Here is a 20,353-nt window from a genome sequence, read left to right as displayed (position 1 = left end):
AACATAAAATGTCTAAAAATGTCCTGAAATCAACAAGACTAACAGTCTGAAGCCATGTTAGCGACCTCGTGAAGCTGGAATGTCCATCACACTCAGAAAAATAAACCTGTGCATGGACAGAAACTATAGAGAGAAATCTATTAGATTAAACACAAGGGCAAAGTCATTAGGATTCATCCTCAAGAGACCATATGTATTTACTATGTTTTATGAACAACAATGGATGTTGAGATGTAGGTGAAGGAATCTCTACACAGTATCTCAACACACACAGTTATAGTTGGAGATTATAGTTAGAGCTAGATTGACTGTGTTCATTTTGTCGTCTTTATATTAGATTGAGGTTTCTTTTTAACCAATAACTTAGTTAAGGATGTTTTTACCTTGACATGTTTCGACTACATATGTGTCTGCAGTCTTCCTCAGAAGCAGTATTGTCAGTTAAAAAGAAACGCCAATCTATAGTTAGAGCTTTTAATAATGTGTGTTTCATTTCATGAAACATGCAACATCCAGTCTGTGACTTGCAACGTGAGATTCTTTCATTTTAACTTTGACATGTTCAACTTATTTAAAGCACCATGTGTGCAACCCTTGCATGATGCATGGTGAAGGACTGTAAAACACACAAATGAATGGATTCTAGCACCTTTTATGATCTGTCCTCACAAATCGTTTTTGTGCTAGAGATACAGTCATGGGAAAAAATATTAGACTATCCTAATATACCTTCAGTGGTACCAGGCATTAAAATGAACAAGAATTTGAAGAAAAGGGTGGTCCAATTTTTTTTTTCAATGACTGTAGATTAAGATTTCTTGAATAAGTTCCATTATTAGAACGTTCAAGATGTTAGTGCAGTCCGAATATAACGAGGTGGTTATGGTTGAAGCATAGAGACAGGAAGGAGAACTGAACCTGTGTAATTTTCACTGGTATGTTTTGGTGCTGGGATGCTTGGTTAGCACTTTCACTTTGCAGCTAGAAGATCCCCAGTTTGCGTCCCAGCCTTCACGGGATCTTTCTGCATAGAGTTTGCATGTTCTCACTGTGCATGCGTGGGTACTCTGACTTCCTCCTACAGTCCAAAAACATACTCAGGTTAATTGATGATTCTAAATTGTCTGTAGGTGTGCATGTGAGTGTGATTGTTTGTCTCTATATATAGTCCTGTGATAAACTGGTGACCTGTCCAGGGTGTCCCCTGCCTTCACCCTCAGTCAGCTGGGATAGACTCCAGCCCCCTAATGAGGATTAAGCAGTGTATAGATAATGGATGGATGGTTTGGTGCTGTGTGTCTGCAGACCTTCTGGCGCTTGTGTTTCTTCTACTTTATGTTTATTCCAGTGTGTTTACCCTCTGCTGCAGCTGCTCCTGTGAGGAAAACAGAGGGTCAAGTTTCAGTGTAAGCAGCATCTGACTGCTAACACTCAGCAACCTCTAAGTCCTCCGAGGCTGCCGGGAAAATCCCGTTCAGAAGAAGATGTAGTGTGGGCAGAGAGCAGCTTGTAAATGTGAACAGAGCCGCTGAGACAAAACGGACTGAATAATTCAGAGACTCTGCTGCTGCTGCTGTGGGCCAGAGAGAACACTGCAGACACTCATACACAGGAAAGACTTAAAATCACTGTGAAATGTTTCTTTTCTTCTTTATTCCTGCTCAAACCTCCTGGTATTTTGTATTCTACAACCAACCTTTCATTTTATAGAATAATTTTCGCCACAGATTGATTAATTGCAGTGTAGATAATGTCATTTAGAACTTATTCTGGAAGGAGTTGCTTCTTACTGCAAACACTTCCCTACAGAGCGCTCCACACACAAACAAAAATGTAAAAACCACAGTTTGTAGCTTTAGAGGGAATAGCATGCTGAAAGAGTTTCTTACCAAAGGACAGGGTATCCATCCGCTGACAACTTCTGTGCAGCAGCTCGAATACAGTGTATGTTGGCAAATTGAATTGCTGAGCACGGATTTTGGTTTTGGTGTCTGCGTAGCTTGTAGCTTTTTCCTGTTCTTTGTAAATTCAGTTTGAGAGTCCTCCCAAAAAACACCACACAAGCTTTTGTGTAAGTAGCTTATTATGACTTATACATATATTTCATATAGTGCTTGGCCCCCTCCTGTTCATCCTCTACATCCTCCCTCTTGGCAACATCATACGTAAACATGGTCTCCATTTTCACTGCTACGCCGATAACATACAGATCTATATTTCAACAAAATCCATCACCCCAACAACCTGCTCCACCCTGACCAACTGCCTCAGTGAAATACAAGCATGGATGCAAAATAACTTTCTACAACTAAACTACGACAAATTGGACATAATTATCATCTGCCCCAAAGCCCTCACAAAAAAACAGTGACAACTTCATTCAAAGTCCTCCTTCTGACCCACAAAGGCCTCCATAGCCAAGGCCCCCATACCTCAGATACCTGCTCCACCGCCACACTCCCTCCCGTTCCTCCGATGCAAACCTTCTCTCCCTGGGGCAACAGAGCCTTCTCCATATCTGCCCTCACACTCTGGAACTCCCTACCCCAACACATCCGTGACTGCACCAACCTAACCACTTTCAAATCACTCATCAAGACCCACCTGTTCAGAACTGCTTTATACAAATAAAATCTATTATTATTATTCATTGTGACCATAGTAAATATGACAGGGGAGGATGTCAGGGCTGGCAACGGGACCAGCAAAACATTGGACTTGCAGAAGGGAAACAGTTTTTTACTTCCTGTTTAAAATCGATTGTCACTGTTGCTTTTAACCACGTATGTTTCAAGTTTCTTCTGAATTGTAATTTCAAATATCCACCTTCATGTTGTCTTCTCCAGGTTGGTCGTTTCTTTGGAGAGGTGGATGGGTCTGTCATGGCGTCGCTGATCAGGATGGAAATGTTTAAAAAGTATGACTGAATCAGACAAGTTTTCTGAAAAATTCACTTTTGATTAAATACCTTAATGTTATGAAGTTTGAGGAATACCTTTTCTCTCCACAGATGTTAAAGAATTTCACCTTAATGTTTGTTTACAGAGTGTCGTTGTTCGACTACCAGGCAATGTGTAAGAACAGCCACCATCACGCCAGCAGCGCTCGTCCACTGCTCAGTGTGAGTCTCATCACTGCCATTCAACGCAGTTGGTCACTGTTAAAAACAGAGCTTTTATAATAATTATATAGTCATAGCTACACTACTGTTCAAAAGTTTGGGGTCACTTAGAAATGTCCTTATTTTTGAAAGAAAAGCGTTTTTTTCAATGAAGATAACATTAAATGCATCAGAAATACAGTTTAGACATTATTAATGTGGTAAATGACTATTCTAGCTGGGAACAGCTGATTTTTAATGGAATATCTACATAGGAGTACAGAGGAACATTTCCAGCAACCATCACTCCTGTGTTCTAATGCTACATTGTGTTAGCTAATGGTGTTGAAAGGCTAATTGATCATTAGAAAACCCTTATGTTAGCACATGAATGAAAGTGTGAATTTTCATGGAAAACATGAGATTGCTTGGGTGACCCCAAACTTTTGAACAGTAGTGTATGTATCAGTTCTAATAGTAGATTATGTGACCCCATTTGTATTTTAAAATTTTTTTTAATTTAGATTTTTATTTCAATTCTTTTACTATTATAATATGTACTTACCAAAGTACATAGTGACGTGATCAGAGCTCTTTGATTCTGTGCATTTTGCCATAATCTTTGGGCCCCATGCTGTTAAAAAACACCAAATTATTTTTTCTCAAATCATGAAAAAATAAATTGTACACAAAGAACCACAAAGTATTAAATTCTTGTTTTCCTTTTTCCTCCTGTAGCCGTTTTATGGCATTGTGGCTGTGATAAGATGGCTCTTCTCCAATGCACTAATGTAAGTATTAGGCAAGGATGTGTGCTGTTAAAAGTAGTAGAAATCCTCAGATCCACGTAATTAAAAATCCCACCAAATTGTGAAAGTACTCCATTACAAGCAAATGTCCTTTATTGACAACATCACACAAGTAAAGGTAACAGCAAAATGCCTCTTGTGACTCTTGTACTACTATGTTCTACAGCATACTCAGTGCAATGTCACTTCAACATCACATCAGTTAATTCCAAATTGTATCATCTCTCAATAATCACATTGCTTCTCAGCTGAACAGTAGTTTTTTTCTCTTAGAAAACTAAATGAAAAACTATATTGAAAATACAGGCCATAAAGTAGAAATTCAGTGCAACAAAAGGGAATACATCTGTCATCATTGACACTAGCCTGACTGCATGGACATTGTCATAAAATGAGCTGTGAACAGCAGAAAGTTCTCAGTTTTTCACCTGTGGGCTGTGTCTATCTGCATCATACATCCACATGGAAAGCAATTTGCAGAACTGAAAAGTCTGATAGTGAGACTTCACAAATATGAAGAATACATGAATACTGATGACCAATTAAACGGTTATAGAAACACAGTTTGAGAAGAGATCAAGAGGGAAAGAATGATCCTTGGTACCACCAATCAGAGCTAATCAAAATAACACCATGGAAAGGACTCATCCAGTCTAGTTGTAAAAAACAGACAGACAAATACTTCAAATTGGCATGGGGTTATCAGTGGAAATTAGAATTTCTGTGGTGGCTCAGACAATGAGAAGGGCACTGCATAATGTCACCCTCTATTGATGGCATCCAAGAAAGAAACACTTCGCTTGCTCTGGCTGAAAACTAAAAGATTTAAGATCTTTGCTAAGGAACATTAACACAAGCCTAATGAATGTAGGGAGCACATTGCTTGGTCAGATTAGACCATGGTAAATTTGTTGGGTTCTGATGGGGTCCAGCATGTTCGATGTGAACCTGAGCCGGACTACCACAGTGAATGCATAGTCCTGACAGTGAAGCACGAAGGTGGTAGTTTGATGATATTGGACTGCAAACTGGAAAACGTGTTGGGGAGAACATTTGTAGATAGCACCATAAATATTTGTGGATGAACCAAAATACTAGCTGTCAAGTTCACTCCCAGTCTCCAGAAGCTTGAAGAAGATGAATTTTACAGCATGATAGTAATCCAAACCACACTTCCAAAATCATGCAAGAGCTTCTTAAGAAGAAAAAAGTGAAAACTATGACCTGACCAAGTATGCTGTGAAGCAACAGAACCCCTCCAGAAAAGGGCAGCTGAAGAGAAATTGTCTCTGAAGAATGACAAGACATATCTGCAAAAATATGGTGCCCTCCATGCCATGGAGGATTCATTGACAGGATGATTACTCCACCAATGAACGTGGCGGAGTTATGTGACAATCTGCGTTGGTTTGTCTGTCTGTCTGTTTGTCTGTTAGCAACATTACTCAAAAATAGACTAACGGATTTGGAGGACATTTTCACAGAAGGTCAGAGAGGACACAAAGACCAAGTGATCAGATTTTGGCTGTGATGCGACTTATAGCCTGGATTCATGGATTTGTTAAAGATTTCTGTATCATTGCAAGATAGTGGCACCACTGCGTCACTGTAACTATGACAAGAAGTGAACACTACTTCAGCAGCCTGGTGATGATCACATGATTGTGATCCTACTACAAATCGGCTGCTGCAGACCACAAATTTTTTAAAGATTTCATCTGTCGGAAATCATACGACTGAGCTGCCTTGGCGGAGTACTGCGCTCTCCGAGTGCTGAGTTCTTGTTTAGTATGTAGTGAAGCCTAGGATCATCCTATAGTTTTTATGTAAAATTTTCATCTGCCCTATAACTTTAAAAAATATATATTTCTTTATTAAGGCATCAATGAATCAAATAAGATTTGCATCAGCCACTGCTCATATTGCTCTAGAGTTGGTATGTTCTTATGAGATTACATTAATGTCTTTTAATTGTTGTTCGCTGCTTAAACCAGCAGTTGAACCAGCAAACACTGCATAATTAAGAAGAAATGCAGTTTTTTAAACATTAAAATAAACATTAAAATAAACCAAATGATGGTTTTTAAAGACCAGTTGATCCAAGTTGTTAGATTGCAGGATGAAAATCATAGTGCCACACTATAGGCGGCTGTGGCTCAAGTGATAGATCAGGTTGCCCATTAATCGCAAGGTTGGCAGTTCCACCAAACGTGGGCAAGACACTCAGTCTGAAGTTGTTCCCGATGGCAGGCAAGCACCTTGCATGGGAACTCTGCCAACATTGGTGTGTAAATGTGTGTGTGAACAGCTGAATGAGAAGCACATTATAATGTGCTTTGAGTAGCACTAAGGTAGGAAGGTGCTGTATAAGTGCAGACCATTATCATCTACGCTACCATTCAAAAGTTTGGGGTCACTTCGAAATGTCCTTATTTTTGAAAGAAAACACTGTGTTTTAAAATTACTAAACACAAATTATACACTATTGAACAAAATTAAGAAATGGCAATCAACATTTTTTGGATGCATCATGAGGAAAGAGAATATATTGTCACAACTGGAAAAATTAATGGGAAAAGAGGCCAATGCAGAGAGAGAATGAAAATGATAGATGGACTGACATCATGGCTAGACATGGAATGGGCAGCTGTCACAATTCAGAAAGTAAAAGATCGGATTAGATGGAGAGAAATAATCGCCTACGCTGAATGGCGTGGCACTTGATTGAAGGGCTGTGAAGAGAAAAACACTGTTACAATATGGCTTTTTTTTTTACAAGATGTTTGTGTCTCCTGCCAGGTTCCTGCTGGACTTCAACCTCTGTGGTCTCTGGCATTCAGATTATCTTGTGGACGGTAAGATGGTGTGATGTTCGTCAGGCTGAGGTCTGCTCTGCTTCTGTGATATTTCACTGCAAAAACGTGTTAAGATCAAATCACAGTCAGTATGTGTGCACTTGTTGAGCTACTAGTCCTTCACTTAAGTCCAGACTGAAATATCTCAACAACTATGAAACAGATTGACATGCACATGCAGTGGACTGGATACGTATTGCACATACCCATAATTCCATTCTCTCTTGTCAAAAGGAACATTTTAGATATCCACATCATCATTCATCCAGGACAGAAGAAGTCACTTTTACCATTCATTTGTATACATTCTGTCATTACAGATATCTTCAATTCAGTTGTAGATATCCACCATCTTAGTATCTGCAGCTGAATTCTGACTAGTTGTAACTCCATTTGAGATATCTGCACTTAAATTTTGACTAGTCTTACTTCTAGTTCAATATGCCCTTAATTTCTCTCAATTAACATAACCAAGCAAAGCTTAAAAGCTTTCTAGATTTGTTTACATTGATCAATTTATTTACATAATAGAAACTTTAAATTATCCATACAATCACCACAATCTCTGCAAAATATGTTTTTGGCTGAAAAGTGAGGGCTTTAAAGACAATGTTACTCAGTACATAGAGAACTGAACAGGTAGCCTCTGTCAATAATCTCAACAATGACATAACACAGAATTTACTAAACAACAGCAGATCAGAATAAAGACAGAAAACTAAATGTAGATTATATCTGATGCATTAGAAAAGTAATTTCTATCAGAGTGGTTGTAAACGGACAAACATGCATGATGTGCGTTTTTTTGTTTTATGTCTCATTTACAACCACCACATGCCAATGACTGCTTCATCGTCATCATCATCTTTCGATCATCCACCGTCACCATCATCTCCTCGGTGTGTTCTGTGTTCATCTGTATCCATCCAGCCAAAGCTGGTTATCACACATGTGAGTACAACATGTGTCTGTGTGTGTGCGTGCGTGCGTGCGTGCGTGCGTGCGTGCGTGCGTGCGTGCGTGCGTGCGTGCGTGTGTGTGTGTGTCGTAAAGAGCAAGTCTTCTCACATAAACAGAAACATAAACAGAAATTGGATGAAGACTGTGATGATCATCTGTTCTTACCGGATGAGTCCACATTAAAAAAAGTCCTAGTTGTCACATTGTCACTAGCATAGTAATGTCGTGTAACGTGTGTGTGTGTGTGTGTGTGTGTGTGTGTGTGTGTGTGTGTGTGTGTGTGTGTGCTTCTCAGCTCATAAGCAGAAGAAAGTTGAGGCCCTGCAACCTTGTGACACGGCATACCCTGGCTTCATGTATGACCCATCTATCAGAGAGGCCAACAGCATCATCAAATGTGGACGCTGCCAGAAGTATGACACACACACACACACACACACACACACACACACACACACATATGCAGACACACACATTTCCTGACTTCTAACTTTGCTCAGACTGCTGTATTCACATTTATTACATTTTGTGGAATTAAAACCCAATTTCTGGGCATTCATCTTTATCAGGGATTAATCTGGAATAACTGGGTGAAAACCTCTTCGTACACATTGTCAAGCATTATACATCCTACTGACCTTATGCAGCCTGCCCTCATTCTATTTGTGTCATGTCCACTTTCATCTCTCTCGACTTGTGGTTGCTTTTGTTGGTTATTGTAAACACAAAGCAAAAGTTAGCCGCAGCAGAGTCTCTGAGGAGACATATGTCCTACATCCACCACAAATAGCAGATTGAAAAGGTTAACTTTGATGCAAATTTAAATTTGGTGTTAACTAGCCTACAACAAACAGACACTTTGCAGTGTCACTAAGGTCTTTTTTTAACCAGCTAGATCAGCATGGTAACTTATGCTGGACAGCTAACCTGCTCGTGAAGAAGTTCTGTTCAGAATTTGGGGTTTAAATCAGCTCCAACCTTTTACCTGTTCTTTTCCTGACCAAACTTTCTCTCAGCAATACCGATTCCAATAGAGAATTCTGAGAGGATATGTTATATCTGCAAACTTGATGAGCTGTAAATTAGTAAGTCTGAACAAGAAAATCTGGTGAACACTTCACCAGGTAATTGTGATGATGACATATTGCGATCCTAGTACAAATTGACCGCTGCAGACTTAGCGGACTTAACCATCGGATATCATACAGCAGCCTTGGCAGAGTGCTATGCTTCCTGAGTGCTTTTCTTGTTGTACATTTGGCTATTAAAGAACAGTTAAGCTGATAATGAAATGACTGAGTGTTAAGAAGTGACTGACTGTAACCTTTGTGTGTTTCAGGATGTTTGTGGTGCAACAGGTTCCTGACAGTAACTTGGTTCTGGTTGTGACTCAGGCCGACTGTGACTGCTCTCGTCAGTATGGACCCATCTTGCTGGAACCCAAAGAGATTAAATATATCCTTCACTTGTTAAACAACAACTACACTGACCCCTGCTGGATACAGAAAGGCAGTCTGACTGCAAGAAGAACATCTTTTGATTCAGTTTGGAAAATTCTATTTGTGCTGACACTTTATGTTCTTTAGCTGCTCTTCAGTTCACACATAGGTCAGTGGTGCATCAAATGCTCCTCACTGCACCACAGTATGTCCATGTAACTCCACAGACACTTATGGAGGAAAATATCAGATTGTCCTTCTGGAAACATTTGTGAGTTCTCAGTCAAGGCACTGGGTTTCAAATTTACACTCAGGTTTGGAGAGCCATGGATTACATGGAACAATTAGGATTTTTTAAAAAAGGTAATTGTAGTCTGTTGAATTTACACAGAAAAAGGCTTAAACTAGAGTTGTACTGTTCCATTTAACAGACTCTTTTATCCAAAGCGATGTACATCTGAGAGTAGATAAAACACAAGCAATCCTCTAGTCCGGAGAAAACAACCTGGAAAAGAGCCATAAAACAAATTCAAGTGTGATAATAGGACCATGGTGCCTATTCAGATAACCTTCTCATATAAGTGACTTTTTAGGAGGATTTAGACCTTTTTAAATAGACATGTCAAAGTCTCTCTCCATGTTTAAACAAACAGCACTAGTATTGGTCATGAACATTGCAGAGAGCACAAATGACACAGTTTACATGTCTTTAGATGTTGGAGGTGCACCCGATACTCAATATATATATAATTTAACAATGATGAGGACTACAGCTCAGATTAATGAGTCTCACCAATACTGAAAGTTTTGACTGCACAGCTGTTTGTGTAGTCGTTCCTCCTGCATTATTCTGTTTATTCAACACATGCAGAGGCAGTATCACAATTTTTTTTAAAAACAAAAGATTTATTTATTAGCAGTGACTACTCTGTGATCCTTAATATCTGTGAACATAACGCCACAGTGAAGTGCAACAGGATGAAATCTCAGAAGGTGCGGCGTCGTCCAGAGTCCTGCCATGCCTACCACCCAAAGGTCAGTGCTGAGTCCCCCTGCAGTCAGCAGCCCCTCAGACAACACTGTGAACACATTACAGAGTGAACTGTTCACAAGTTAAACATGAAGTAAAAATGAATGAAGAACACAATACAGGGTGTCCCTGAAGTCTGGACACGTAGGAAATCTCAATAACTATATTTTTTTTTCCGCCACAGATTAAATATGGATTTCTCAAAAGAAGAAAGAGTTGAACTGGTCCTTCTCAGTTATGTGTCAGTTGATGTAAAGAATGGACATATTGAAAGATAGCAGATGAAATTAATGCACGTCATCCAAGGAGGATTCCACTTGACTTTGCCGTGGTGAAGGTGGTGAAGAAATTTAAAGAAACAGGCAGTGTCATGGACAAACCCCAAAATCCCATTCTGGACGACCAAATATATCAGCCAAAACTAAAGAACTGATCATGGCTAAAATTCATGCTACCCCCAAAAAATCACTTCCCTAACCCTAACCCTGTCTTTCAGTATGTCCATCGATGGTCAGACAGTTTTGGATTCAAGGCTAGCAGAAATACCCAACATGCTTGATGTCCTGAAGGATGTGAGCAAAGCCAAGTTGCAATCAGTTAAACGTCGTCCAGTGGAAGATGATGCCAAAGTTATGTGCCACCCCAGTTACAAATTCAAAACATTTAAAAAGCTGAAACAGGCTACAACAAGACAAAAACATTTAAAAAGCTTTTTTTAAAAAAGGCTATAATAAGACAAAAACTGTTTAAAAGCTTACCTGTGGAATCGAGGTCGGAGCCCTGGTGGTGGACCACGACAGACTGTGCACTTCTGATCCCCTCACAGGGATCGAACCCAATTGCCTTAGGTGAATACTTACCTCACCTAATCCTAACCCTGTCTTTCGATATGTCCGTCCTTTACGTCCACTGAGAAGTACCAGTCCAACTGTTTCTTCTGTCAACAAAGCCATATTTAATCTGTGGATTTCTTGTGTGTCCAGACTTGTGTCCGGACACCCTTTATAGTGGTTTTGTATGCAAGAAGACACATCATGAGAGACGTAAGCAGTCAACACTATAGCTGATCATATCCACCTTAAAACTGCACTGTACTGATGGCAGTCTTAAAAACATTAATTCAAACTTCCATTGTTTCATCCATAACAAACTTAAGAAACCCATCCTGCCAGCCTGCAGGGTGGGACATTCTGCATCTTTATTCATTTTAGAATCAGCTTCTGGTTTGAACATGTGTGTCTGAATTGCTCCAATATTATAATTTTGCACTGTATAGCATTGAGTAGTTTCATAGGTTGTGGTGACCTAATGGCTGAACCTACCACGTGGGCTAAAATGTCCTCAATAGCAGAATGTTTGGTTCAACTCCCAGCTTGCCAGACATTTCCTGCATATCAGTCCCCTCCACACCTTTCCACAATCCCTGTCGGTCTCTCCTACAACTAGTAACACTTAGACAGACTATAGATGTTTACTAGACATGTGTAAGGTTTTAAATGTGCAATCTGATTCTAGTAAAACCAGAGTATGAATTTGCTTGTAATAACAAGAGTCTTAGGTAGGACATTCAGATTTTTATTGCCTGCTTTGTCACAGCACAGACAAAAAAATAAATAAATCCTACTCTTAACCCCATTCATCTACTACTCGTATACATACATATACATATATGAATTCATGTCACAGTTGCATTTCTGTTAACACGAATACATTAAAACTGTCCAACAGGAGGATGCTAAGGAGTGTGGCGGAGCGACGGCCATCTTCCCATCACTCTTTCTGTTTCCTGCCTCCCTGCTCATCTCATTGGTCCTCCACCACTGGACATAAACCAGGACACACTCACCAATCAGGGAGAAAAACTTTGAAAACGAGCCAAAGGATGTTTTTTTTTATTTGTCTGTTTTTTACTTGAACATAACAGACAATGGAACCCAGATGAAGAAATATCCTCTCAAATTTTCTTTGTGCTGTTCAGATGAGCTTGGTCTCATTGCAGGAGATAAAGGGCTATGTAATTTTTGTTGTTTTAAAAAAAAACAAAAAAACAAAACAGACTCTAGACTACTTTCCTTTGGGAATAAGTAAACGTGGCTCTGAATCAAAGCTCTGAAGTGGCTCCTCAGCTGCCAGACAAACAGGAGGCCACGTTGTTAAAATGCTGGACGTACTCTTGAAGGGGAGATGCCGCCCCCTACTGGACAGCTACAAACACTGCAGCTTATGTTGCCATTACACCCAAAAAAGAATGTAGCATCTTTGTAGCTTTTTGATACAAAAATAATGTCTACAGGTATAATTTTACAATCACGTGATTTACAAAACTCTTTTGCAGTAGGTCAAAAATGCTTTAAACTCTGATGTTTTCAGGTCAAAGGTTACCAGGTAATACAGTTGGTAATATGTGAAGAAATGTCACACATCATATGAAACCAAATCAAATGGGAGTGTGTTTGTGACCATGTGAAGAAAAAATAAATATTGCTCTGCAGGTGCTGTAGATCCCCGACTGAAGTCTGTGTCTGTGGGTGATCTTCCAGCCTGCAGTCTGTAGTACACTAGTGTTCAAAAGTTTGGGGTCACCCAGACAATTTCATGTTTTCCATGAAAACTCACACTTTTATTCATGTTATAACATAATTGCACAAGGGTTTTATAATCATCAATTAGCCTTTCAACACCATTAGCTAACACAGTGTAGCATTAGAACACAGGAGTGATGGTTGTTGGAAATGTTCCTCTGTACCCCTATGGAGATAATCCATAAAAAGTCCATCATTTCCAGCTAGAATAGTCATTTACCACATTAACAATGTCTAGACTGTATTCCTGATTCATTTAATGTTATATTCATTGATGTTAATTTCTTTCAAAAATGAGGACATTTCTAAGTGACCCCAAACTTTTGAACGGTAGTGAACATTCACTTCCAGCTGCAGGAGTCTGAATTGTAGAGGACACAGCAGCTGGTTGTCAAACACTGTTCTGTTTGTCACCTGCAGATCTTAAATGGCAGGCATTTTAAAACCACTGTTGCTTTCAAATTACAGACAGGCTTTGGGTGTATTAATTGGTGAAATGTGAGTGAGAGGAGATACTGTGATGTTCCTGTGCTGCAATCTGTGAAAGAGGCTCCTGACAGTGTAACCAGTGACTTCGCTACTCTGTGTTGTGTTAATTCAGCCGTCTTTTTTTTTTTGGATGCGATCTCCATTTATTACAGCCCTTTACAGTTGATGAAAAAGACAAAAAATCTTAGGTCACACAAGAGTTGTGCTCCTACAGAAATTAAATAATGCATAATCATATAAGAATTTGAAAGTGAACTTATAAAACCACACAAATTACAGCTGCACAATCTCACCTCTCTCTGAGAACACAAACAAAAGGGGAGAGGTAAGGTGGGAAAAACTCATTTATAGAACGGCGTGGAGTGACTAGAAATGTACGTAGGGGTACAGGGACCCCCCAGCAAAGGTTCCACACAACAACTGAGAGGCAGACCAAACTTTGTGTAATTATAACAATAAACATAAGAACAATGCAACATATGGTATATTATATATTACTAATACGATAATGCATGTATATTTAACCCACAGTCACTGCTGCCTGACTGACTCTGTTATGCTAGCAGCTGGGAAGACACAGCAAGTGCAGACTGAACTTCAGAGTTCTGTACTACAAAATAGGATTTGAGCTCAACAAGGTGTAGCTTCAGGTTTAACTCGGGGTTTTCAGGACTATGACTGTGGTTCACTTCTTATCACAGTACATCACCATGGTTATCACCAAGTTATGCTGAACACCTGACCTACTCCGGGGCAGGAGACCACTGCTCACAAAAACGTGTCTACTGACCAATCGCTTCAGTTGGAAAAATGCTATCACCGTTCCTGAGAGATCTGTGGAGCTCAGAACGCAGAGATGACTGTGGGTTTTTACAGCTGCAATTTCAAAACCTTTTTTTTTTTTTTTGGTGTTGTTGTTCTATAGGCCTTTATGTACATATATAATCCTCCAACAGATTGATAAAGCACTGAAGCCTGGTACTTCTTGACTGTAAGATTTGCCATAAGTCTACTTACTGGTTTGATTGATGTTTTTGTATTTGTTCTTTACTTGCTCCCAAAACTATTAAATGTCCACAAGATTGCAGATGAAAGAATTTGACTGAAACTGTCTTATAAAAATCAGATTACTGAATTCATCCTTTACTCTTCACCACAAAAATGTTTTTGGGCTACTTGATTATTTGTTCTTTAATTATTTTTATAGGTAGCAAAAGGGACTACATCTGTAATTTCTTTACATGGTTGTGTGTTGTACCATGACAATCTAACTGAGTCTTGAATATAAAATCTTCCTTTAAGCATCTAATACACATGTGTAATTGTGTTCAGTTGTGTCCTGCATGAGGCAGTAATATTGACAGGACAAGACTTGCATTCATACAGTTGCTTTTAGCCTGTGTAGTCCTATAAAACTCTTCATATTGGTTTGGGATTATAATTTGCTTGCATTCGGACATCTGGTTCCAACCGTGGGTGGCTGATAATCAGCTTTGTGTGATTACGTAGTCTGACTGCGGTTGTTGTGTTTTGGGACACGATGAAAAGAAAGTGTTGAACTTGCTTTGTGGTGCAATCCTCAGGCCCCACTTGTTTCGGGAAAATGTGCTTATCTGCTTTCTTGTCAAAATGCGATGAAGAGTGATGCTGATCTCACATCTGTCTGTTAAATATGAAGCTATGGCCTGAGGACTGAACTATAAAGCAAGATTAGTAGGTTAGTGAGGTGCACTACCATTCAAAGGTTTGGCATCACTTATTTTTGAAGGAAAAGCAGCTATTTTCAATGAAGATAACATTAAATGAATCATAAATACAGTCTAGACCATGTTAATGTGGTAAATGACTATTCTAGCTGGAAATGGCTGATTTTTAATGGAATATCTCCATAGGGGTACAGAGGAACATTTCCAGCAACCATCACTCCTGTGTTCTAATGCTACATTGTGTTAGCTAATGGTGTTGAAAGGCTAATTGATGATTAGAAAACCCTTGTGCAATTATGTTAACACATGAATAAAAGTGTGGGTTTTCATGGAAAACATGAAATTGTCTGGGTGACGACAAACTTTTGAACGGTAGCTTATGTTGAGCCGAAAGTCAAAGTTTTCGGTATCACCATGATCTCCATGGTAACTGATGCTCTGGAGCTAACCTGGTCTGGAGCAGGTTCTGTTTAGAGTTTTGGATATCAGTCAGCTGTAAGAAGTGTCTCCTTTTAACCAAATCATTTCCTGGTGATTCATTCTTAGTGACATAGATCCTCAGCTGAGAGTATAAGTTTTATCTGTAAACCGATTGAGGTGTACATTACTAAAACCACTGAATGAAGCTGTGTAATTACATTATCACATGTTGTATGCATGGTGTTGCCATGGGAACCTACATGGTGGTGCAGAAATCATATAAATAGTTTTTAATTTTTTTCCTCATTTGCTCTCAAGTCCATTTCCACTGGTACAGCAGCTGATAGAACACAGATTAGAAAACAAATTATTCTGCTGGTATTTATTACAGAGAATATTCAATCAGTAACGTTAGTTTCATTTTTTTCTTATACAGTCTCAGGCAGAAAGCCTAACAAAGAGAGTTGATGGCCACCTTTGTGATATCTGTTATATTTGTTGGTTTTTGTTGAGCCAACTTACATAAAGAAAGCCCAGCTGTGTTAAACATGCTTCGTAGTTCAGCCCTCTGGAGTTTATTAGCTTACTTTGGTATGCTAGGCGAAACAGGAAACATTTAGCCTGTCCAATAGCAACATCCACTTTGCAGCTCCTCTAAAGCTCACTAACATTTTCTGTCTTGTGTTTTCAAGCCATACAACAGTATTAAAAACTGTTTGCTGTATGTGAGGAGAAGGAAATAGTGCTTTACTCATCCCTCTCTCCTCTGTGTGATATGAGCGAAGGAGGAGACAGGAGGAGAGGAGAGTCAAGGCAACAGAAATGTAATAATGGTACAAACAGTCACACTCGCATTCACACCTACACAGAATTTAGAGTTACTAATTAACCTCAGCATGTTTTTGGACTGTGAGAACCTGGTGAAAACCCACTCATGCACAGGGAGAACATGCAAACTCCATTCAGAAAGATCCCAGGAAGACCAAGACGAGAACCAGGGATTTTCTAGGTGTAAGTGTTAACCACCAAGCCACTGTGCAGCTCCGTCCAAAAACATGCTGAGGTTAATTGGTGATTCTAAATTGTCCATAGGTGTGAATGTGAGTGTGATTGTTTGTCTCTATATGTAGCCCTGTGATAGACTGGTGACCTGTCCATGGTGTCCCCTGTCTTCCCCCTAGGTCAGCTGGGATAGACTCCAACCCCCATGACCCTAATGAGGATTAAGCGGTGTATAGATAATGGATAGATGGAATAGATGAATGGACATCTATTACCGGCACACATTTGTCAGTCCTGCTCCCAGCATGGATTGAATATTCCAGCTGTGTCATACCTCCTTTATGTCGCAGTGCAAGGCTTCACCTGTGCATCAGCTGGAGCTCCTAGATTCTCCAGCAGCCTCCTCCATCCTCAGTCCTCTTTCTCCACTTTTGGAATTGAGATGTCCTTTGGCCACGACTCAGAGGACCGAGGAGCCAAGGAGGCTGAAATTAGTGAAGTGAGATGAATCTCACAAGAGTGGGACTGTTTTCATCAAGGTTCCTCCAAATGCTAGTTTAGCCTGAATTTCTTGGGAGTCCTCTCACACAGGAGCAGCATAGATATCTAAAATACAATTCAACTCTGACCAAATGTTCTTGTCCAATCTTTCCTGCAGCTAACCAAAACTATTCCAGCTGTGTGTGTAGCTAGCATGTAAATCACTTCCACAGTCATACAACTGATTCAGTGGTGGCATTAGTTAAACCATGAAACTCCAAACTGCCTATATAAGCTGAAGTCACAGCTATAGCTGCCTCCTGCTCCTCATGTTTTGTTGAGGTGAAGGTGTCCAACAGTGTATTGGGTCTTTTCGGGTGGGTTTGGATTTAATAGAATAAGGATGTGCAAATTGTGATGAACCTGAAGATAAAAACATCAATAAATTAATGTTTTACGTCTGCATGTTGGTGCATTTATGTTTCATTCAGTTTATTGTCAAGTTGCTGCCACAAGATCAGACTGACAAAGAAAACTTAGCATATTAATGTGTGACACAGAATACAAGACTGGAGTTTGTCAAAAGTGATAAATGTGCTGCTGAGGACACAATGACCTCAGTTGACCTTTAGCTATCTGTAAACTCTAAACAAGGGGTATTCAACTAAAATTCAAAGAGATCCAGTCAGAAAAAATGTATTAAAGCAAAGGTCCGGAACATCATAAAGTCTGACTTCAATTAGTGGGATATATGATGATGTAACCTAGAAGTTTTATTAGCATCTGCATGTAATCAATAAGTGACCATCAAATCAAATAAATTCAGTACAGTTCAAAAACATTTTGACATTTATTAACAAATAACTTTTGATATAACTGTACATCTTAAAATTAAGTGCAGAACTTGAAAAAGTAATGACTAAACAACCTGAACCAGCTTATATACATCTTTAACAATACCTAAATCTCAAAAAATGTAAACAATTGAACACTTTTACATTTTTTTTCCTGTTTTGTTACTCCCCTTATATCCCATGCTGCTTAATGGGAGAACTGAGCTGCAGTTTGCTCTGCCACTACTTTTTGAATTGTGTATTGTGGTCTGAATGGTGTCAGGGTCGTTGTCAAACACATTTGGAGCTCATTGGTCAGTCTGGAACCATATTCAGGTTTGATTATGTTCATAGTTGAGAAAGGTGCCTCCAGCTGTATGTTGAGCCAAACATGGTCAGCATGTGCAGGGATATTTCCCTCTCGGTGTCGCTTTATTCATTCTCCTTTTTTGTCTGTCCCTCACCTCTCAACTGTTTTCTGAACGCAGAGCTGTGATGTTTAGCAGCTGAATGCAGAGGCTTCTCTCCTCTGTTGCTGACACTGTTCTTGTGAAATTAGCAGCAGTGATATCTGATTTGCATAAACAGACCAGTGCAAAACCAGTGGATTGTGTTTAGGCTAAATCTGAAGAAATTCTGAATTATAGCAAAAATCATTCTTTAATGTTTGATGGTATTCCAGTATATAAAAGTTGTAAAATTTGAGATTGCAGTATGACGTTTTGTAGAGAAGCAGTCTGTATTACTGATGAAATTACACAAATGCTGCCTGAAATATATTCAGAATGGAATGTAAAATAATTAGAGATGGTGTAAAAACAAACTAAAGAACTTTTTTCAAATAAACTTTTGAATTGACAGTCCTGTCTTGGATCATTTATGCCCGCTGGAACGTGTGCAGACTGAACTTACTAGAAGAAAAAAGAAGTTGTTCTCTGTTTGCTGATGACATTACAACATGCATTGATGAGGAATTCATTAAAAATTTGGTATAAACCTTAGAATGCTTTAGTCTAGAGCAGGGGTTCCCAAAGAGGGGGTCACGACCCAAAACTTAGGTGACGCTCACATTGTACAAATTTCATGATTGAATCAATGAATTCATTGTTGGTCCTGTTATTTACTTTGTTTGCCTTACTGTTGCAACAAATATCACACCCACATCAGTGCATGATACGACAAACTAGTTGATCAGAGATGATGAGTTAAAAGATGGGAAGGGTTATGAAACAGCATCTGTCCATAACTTGCACTGTTACTACATCATTAGTGTGCAGCTTTACTACTGCAGATCCTCCTTCAGACATATGCAATGAAACATGCAACAAAGCTGAGTGCGTCCATGTGCAGTATCACTAAAATTAGTTGAACAGTAACTGGGTTCTTTTAAGCCTAAGTGTTTATTCACTACTATATGGAACCCAAAACGTAACCTAAATGCAGAATTCTACATGGAAATGCCAGTTAAGTGTATTTGTATGAATAAGGTTATAAAAGAATGTTGACACCACAGCCTCCCTCAAAAAACGGTACCATGTACAATAGCAGGTATATCCACTGTTCCCTCAGTTATTGGGAGTATGGATCGTACTACAGGTTACCAAAAAAATGTCACATCTCTTTTTGATGCAATATCAACCATCCAAAGCAGTGAATTGTGAATATTTTGTACATTTTAAAACTGTACAGTATCAGTTTTTCTACATTCACAATAGTCTGTGCAAGATCAGTATTTCCCTCTACTTTAGATAGATAGATAGATAGATAGATAGATAGATAGATAGATAGATAGATAGATAGATAGATAGATAGATAGATAGATAGATAGATAGATAGATAGATAGATAGATAGATAGATAGATAGATAGATAGATAGACAGATAGATAGATAGATAGATAGATACTTTATTAATCCCAAGGGAAATTCAAGTGTTCAGCAGCTTACATACAACAACATAAATAAAAAGACAGGAGAGGCAGGTTAGTAACATTAACATTAAAGGTTAGTATATACGCTGACAAAAACTTGCTGTACAATTAAATTAAAAGCACTTCTAATTTTAAAATCTATAGAACACCAAATGTAATAAAAATTCAATCAACAATCTTTACACATTTCAAGGCACAGTGGTTTAAAGTGATTTAAAGTGACTGACAGGTAGGAGGAAAACAGGTGTATCAAACCACTTAAGGTGCGCAGACATTCTATAATAATCACATTGGTCCTAATGGACCAATCTGTGCAAAATAGATCAAATCTGCTCAGTGTTAATACTTATATATCAGTATTTATACTCATGAAAGAATGTGCAATATTGTCACCTGTACATCCAGAAGAATATGAACAATCTAGCACTAATCTAACCCTAATGCCAGTTTGGGATTAAAGATAGTGTGACCAGCAACCAGTGACTGTAAAATGTGGCTGTATTCAGATGACAAAAGAAAGACACTTTGATTGAGCTGTTTGTGTGATGGATGCTGGCATGTCAGTTCAGGCTGTAGCCACACACTTGAATGTCCACAACTCCAACATTTTAAATGGCTTCTAAGTGTTTCAGGAAGCTCTGGATGTCTGACAACTGCAATCTGGTAATTGCATTAAAGCAAAGAATGCAAAGCAACTTTATGTTCATCAGTGGATAATA

The 20,353-nt window shown here is 39.0% G+C and overlaps 1 protein-coding gene across 3 annotated transcripts in view; it reads left to right on the top strand.

Annotated features, from left to right (window-relative positions):
• LOC111564040 (voltage-dependent calcium channel subunit alpha-2/delta-4-like) overlaps positions 1-17,337 on the top strand; it is a 95,252-nt gene extending 77,915 nt beyond the window's left edge. For 2 of the 3 annotated variants that reach the window (XM_055009329.1, XM_055009328.1), the window contains 9 exons: positions 2,847-2,917; positions 3,046-3,121; positions 3,839-3,891; positions 6,709-6,764; positions 7,695-7,715; positions 8,020-8,137; positions 9,064-9,184; positions 10,121-10,198; positions 11,922-17,337. In XM_055009329.1, the coding sequence (XP_054865304.1) occupies positions 2,847-2,917; positions 3,046-3,121; positions 3,839-3,891; positions 6,709-6,764; positions 7,695-7,715; positions 8,020-8,137; positions 9,064-9,184; positions 10,121-10,198; positions 11,922-12,023 (696 nt within the window). In that variant the 3' untranslated portion in view covers positions 12,024-17,337. The remainder of the gene's footprint in view (positions 1-2,846; positions 2,918-3,045; positions 3,122-3,838; positions 3,892-6,708; positions 6,765-7,694; positions 7,716-8,019; positions 8,138-9,063; positions 9,185-10,120; positions 10,199-11,921) is intronic. The other variant, XM_055009330.1, reaches the window with a different exon arrangement.
• The last annotated feature ends 3,016 nt before the right edge of the window (positions 17,338-20,353 follow it).

Source organism: Amphiprion ocellaris, chromosome 3, assembly GCF_022539595.1.
Source record: "Amphiprion ocellaris isolate individual 3 ecotype Okinawa chromosome 3, ASM2253959v1, whole genome shotgun sequence".
NCBI lineage: Eukaryota > Metazoa > Chordata > Actinopteri > Pomacentridae > Amphiprion > Amphiprion ocellaris.
Note: the sequence above shows the minus strand (reverse complement) of the source record. Positions and strands in the feature narration are given on the sequence as shown.